Source organism: Aphidius gifuensis, linkage group LG1 (assembly GCF_014905175.1).
Source record: "Aphidius gifuensis isolate YNYX2018 linkage group LG1, ASM1490517v1, whole genome shotgun sequence".
In the NCBI taxonomy this organism is placed as follows: domain Eukaryota; kingdom Metazoa; phylum Arthropoda; class Insecta; order Hymenoptera; family Braconidae; genus Aphidius; species Aphidius gifuensis.
The window spans coordinates 12052983-12057386 of NC_057788.1; the positions used below are offsets into that span (position 1 = coordinate 12052983).

Here is a 4404-nt window from a genome sequence, read left to right on the forward strand (position 1 = left end):
TTAATTTTGTTGATGAGCTTGACTCTTTACTGATGCTATGGTGAGGTAAATAATAACAAGATGAATGCATCTCGACTGGTGATGCTTTGGTCATATGACCTAGGCTCTCGTACTCTTTCATGAATTCATGATAAGCTCGATGGAGCTCAGGATTCTTTTCCATCTTCTTCTCTTGATTGATTAACATTCTCTTGGCCAATTCAAACGAATTGCCAAAATCATTGACCTCTTTCTTGAACGGATATCTTACAATAAACCGACCAGTTGTATCTCGTTTATAACTTGACAAGAATTGTTGTATACATACATCTTGATCAAGTGATGATGACTCTTCTGATGGAAAATGCTCTTGCTGATACCAAAATTGTTTTACCAGTTGATAAAGCTCATTGTCTTGAGTACACGTTACTCCTTGATAATAACTCTTATTTGTGTGTGATAAATGATGATGATTTTTCTCAGCTCTGAAGTTGCCTGACAAAATCCAACCTAACTCAGTATTTTGTGCCAGTGGCCGATTGATGTTACCTCTGATGACACCATCTTTTAGGATGCTGCTGTATACATCTGCACCTAAAATGGCATCTATTGGAGCAGGTTTGTAAAAGGCAGGATCTGCAAAAACAAGTTGGTTAAACTGTTGCCATTTTTGACCCTTGACTGATACTGATGGTAATAAACCTGTCAGCTTGGGCAATATCAATGCAACGACAACACGTGTGTACTCCAATGATACTCTCGACTGTATTTTAAAGTTGATGCAACCTCTAGTCGACTGAGTAGTACCTTGACCTATCCCTACTACCGCAAGACGTGATGTTTTCCTCTCAAGTCCAAGTAGAGTGGCCACTTCCTCAGTGACCAAGGAAATCCCCGATCCTTGATCCAGCAATGCTCGAACAGGTGTTACCCTGCCCCAGCGATCAAGGATGTGCACCAATGCTGTTGCCAGTAGCACTGGGTGATGCCTCAATGCCTCCTCGTCTCGTGTCAGTTGTTTGACCACCTGTTTGAATGACGGAGAGCCCGTAAAGCCCCGATCAACTTGACTCAAAACTCACAAGGCGGCGCTTTCAACGCCTAGTCCGTAAGGTGCTGACTTTTGACAGCAAGCGGCGATTTATATAATCACTCGCCGAAACAGTATGGTTACACATATTTTTCTTCAGTTCTTTTTTGATTGCCGTCGTTGAACGTGTTTAAGAAAAAAAAATAAAAAATGTCAGTATTCGTTGATTTTCAAGGTTTTGAAAAACCAACAGGTTTATTTGTAATTAAAGAATTAGCAATTCAACCGATCAATCCTACCGAAGTAGTGAGTGTAATAGTTTTTAAAGCACCATGTTGAAAAAATCAATTACTTGAAGATTATCAACATTCAATTACACAATCTAAAGAAAATTATCATGGGATACCATGGGATAGTGGTGATGAAATTTTTGATGAAGCAAACAACATTTTAATTGAAAAATTGAGTGAAAAAATTGAATATATTTTTGTAAAAGGAATAGATAGAAGAAATTGGTTACTTGCAATACTTCAAGATGAAGCTGTAACAGTAATTAATTTAGATGATTTGAGTTGTCCAGATTTACTTATCCAGCTTCAATCACAAGCAGTTATTAAACATTCGATAGGACATCCAATGTGTAGAAACTATATATGTGCATATGAAAACGTACAGCACTATAAAAATTGGTTAATTAAAGATTTTTCTCTCCGTCCAAATTTTTGTAAATCTGTAACATTATTCTGTGCTGTTGATAATTTATGGAACTTAACAGCAAAAGACATTGCTAAATTACCTGTAATGGCATTAATAAAATTTGCATCATCAGAAATTGATGGAGTTTGGGATAAATTATCTGAAAAGCAAAAGAAAAATCAAATAGTTGCAGGTTGGAAAAGGTGTAAGGAACATCCAATGGAAGAATTTTAAGATATAACTGGAATTTTTTTTTATACATATGTAAAAGATTGTGATAGATGTAAAAATAAGAATAAAAAAACATTTTAATTTTAAATCTCGAGGAATCGTTGATTCCTCGAAATGAAAACCTGTTTAATTTTTCCTTCTCTAAAAGTTTTGACGAATAGCAATGCTTTATGGAAAAAGAGGGGGTTAAATTTTTAGGAAAGGGAAGTTTTTAGATGTGGTTGGAGAATCATTTTCAGTATATATAGAGGTGTAAAAGGCTTTTCTGACATAGTCAAAACTTGAACGTTTGCAACACTTGATTTGAGGTTAGAATAAAATGTTAGTATTGAAAATTTGGATTCAAATATTATTTTTATTTGCTTTCATTAATAGTTTACTTATTTTAATATTTTTTATTTCTTTTATAAAGATAAAATGGGTTTGGAAAATTTGAAAAAATTGGAAAAAGCAAAAGAATATTTATCGATTGAGAAATTACAAAATGGAAAAGTTTACGAAGTGACGAAAGTGCGTCAAGTGGATACGAAATATGGATTAGGAGTGACAGTTGAATTGAACAAAGTTGTTCAAGTTTTCTTTCCATCGAGATTCGTTGAACATTTTAAAACTGAGAAGAAAGACTATGAAGAATTTTCGGAAGCAGTCGAGAAAGGAATTCTGAGAATGTCTGTTTCAGGAGATGATAATAAATGTGTTCAATTTGATGAAAGTTTCAAAAAAAGAAATAATAAAAGAGTTGTTGAAGATTATGATGATGAAGAAGAAATTATAGATCATCCTGATTTTTATGAATAAAAAAATATGTTTTCGATTTTATATTGTGTATTTTTTTTTATTTATTCTTCCTATTACATTTTAAATTATTAATTAAATTAATTTTCTAATAATACCACTAATTGGTTTATATTCCAATATACGATCATGAATTATTAAACAATATGCTGATGTATCCGCTGGAAAGTTTTCTTTCGATTCAAATTCTAAACGTACATCAACGGGTCCGCTTTTTAACATTTCATTTTGTCTACTACAATCAATCACAATAAAAGGTAATTTTGATTTGAATATTTCTTTTGAAATTAAAAATTGTTGTTGATGATTCACTAAAATTTGCATACATTTCTTATAATAATGCAAACTGATTTTTATTTATATCGAGATTCAAATTTCCATAAGGATAAATTTGAGAATTCAAATGTAATTTAACATCACTAATATTACAATGATCAAAGTTGTTAGCATTTTTATTCCATTGATTTTTTCTATTTGTTTGAAAAACAAGGATAACATGTCGAGGTTTTTCTAATTGAGATGCAGTTTTTATGGTCCAAATTTGTTTATTAGTTCTTGGTAAAAGTGGATATTCATATGATTCCCATGATCGAAATCCTATAGAGATTAATGGATCTTTTTGAATATATTTCATCATTTCAATTTTTTGTTTATTTGATAACATGACATATAGTATAAGCCACTCTATTCTCATAATATTGATGTTAATTTGTTCTTCGGCAACGACTGTATTATCGCTTGGAATTATTGAATTGATATCATTACGTGAACGTATCAGAATAATTTCATGTTTCGCATTTACAATAATTTTTTTATAATCTTCAGCGAATCCTAGAACCATTTTGAATGGTATACATACATTAAAATATCCATCAGTATTTGTCAACTGTACATTTTCATCGATACTCATCCATCCAGCATTTTCCAAGTTAGTTGATGAATTAATTGAAAGATAATTTTTTATTGTACTCGTAACACCAACATTTTTTGATTTATCAACTTCTATACCATTAATTTCATATCGAATTTCATCAAACATATGACACATTGCATTGTGAACTAATTTAACTTTTGTTGGAGCTGTTTAAGTATTTTTTTCACTTATTTTACCACTTATATGTAAAAAACTTTTTGATGGAAGAATAAATAAATCTTGATTTTGAATAGTAATCCTTATTTCATCGCTATTATTAAAACTCGATGATCCATAAGGTTGGTGTGCATGAATTTCATAATGCGAAATACTCTCATCAAACTGAACTGGTGAATTGATAGCTAATACACTTTCATCAACCATTTTCACTTACATGAACAGTTAAAACAAGAAATATTTACCCAATCGAATTTCCACTTCCAACTCCGAAATTTTTTACTTTTAATCCGAGACTTTTTAGGAATTTGATATTCTGAGGTGTTATCTCCTTCGCTGTTCGATGATGAATGACTGATGGAGTCCATTTCGATGTTTTATATGCAAATCCTCTTTTAATTTTATTATTATTATAATTATTGAATACTAACACCATTATCCTGACTTTATATGGAGCCTCACTGTAATTGTTTCACCACGAAAGTTAACAAGATGACCGTCTTGATCTACAATTTTTATTTGTAGATAATCAATTATTTTTACTGTTACTGGTAAATCTATTGGATTAGTTGGCACCTCAATA

The 4404-nt window shown here is 31.4% G+C and overlaps 1 protein-coding gene across 1 annotated transcript; it reads right to left on the reverse strand.

The window, feature by feature from the left end:
- Window positions 1-2806: 2806 nt before the first annotated feature.
- On the reverse strand, window positions 2807-4028 carry LOC122852388. The gene is made up of 3 exons (XM_044152193.1): window positions 3929-4028; window positions 3079-3811; window positions 2807-2966 (listed from the first exon to the last, which is right to left on the reverse strand). The coding sequence occupies exons 1-3, from the start codon at window positions 4026-4028 to the stop codon at window positions 2807-2809; spliced, it is 993 nt and encodes a 330-aa protein (XP_044008128.1).
- Between the last annotated feature and the right edge of the window lie 376 nt (window positions 4029-4404).

Bases quoted from the DNA above. Each gene is read 5' to 3' on its own strand.
- LOC122852388 (XM_044152193.1), bottom strand. From the start codon at position 4,028: ATGGTTGATGAAAGTGTATTAGCTATCAATTCACCAGTTCAGTTTGAT. The intron at 3,812-3,928 runs GTTTTAATAATA...ATACTTAAACAG, and splicing joins CCAACCTTATGGATCATCGA to CTCCAACAAAAGTTAAATTA. The intron at 2,967-3,078 runs GTTTGCATTATT...GATTGATTGTAG, and splicing joins CTCGATATAAATAAAAATCA to TAGACAAAATGAAATGTTAA.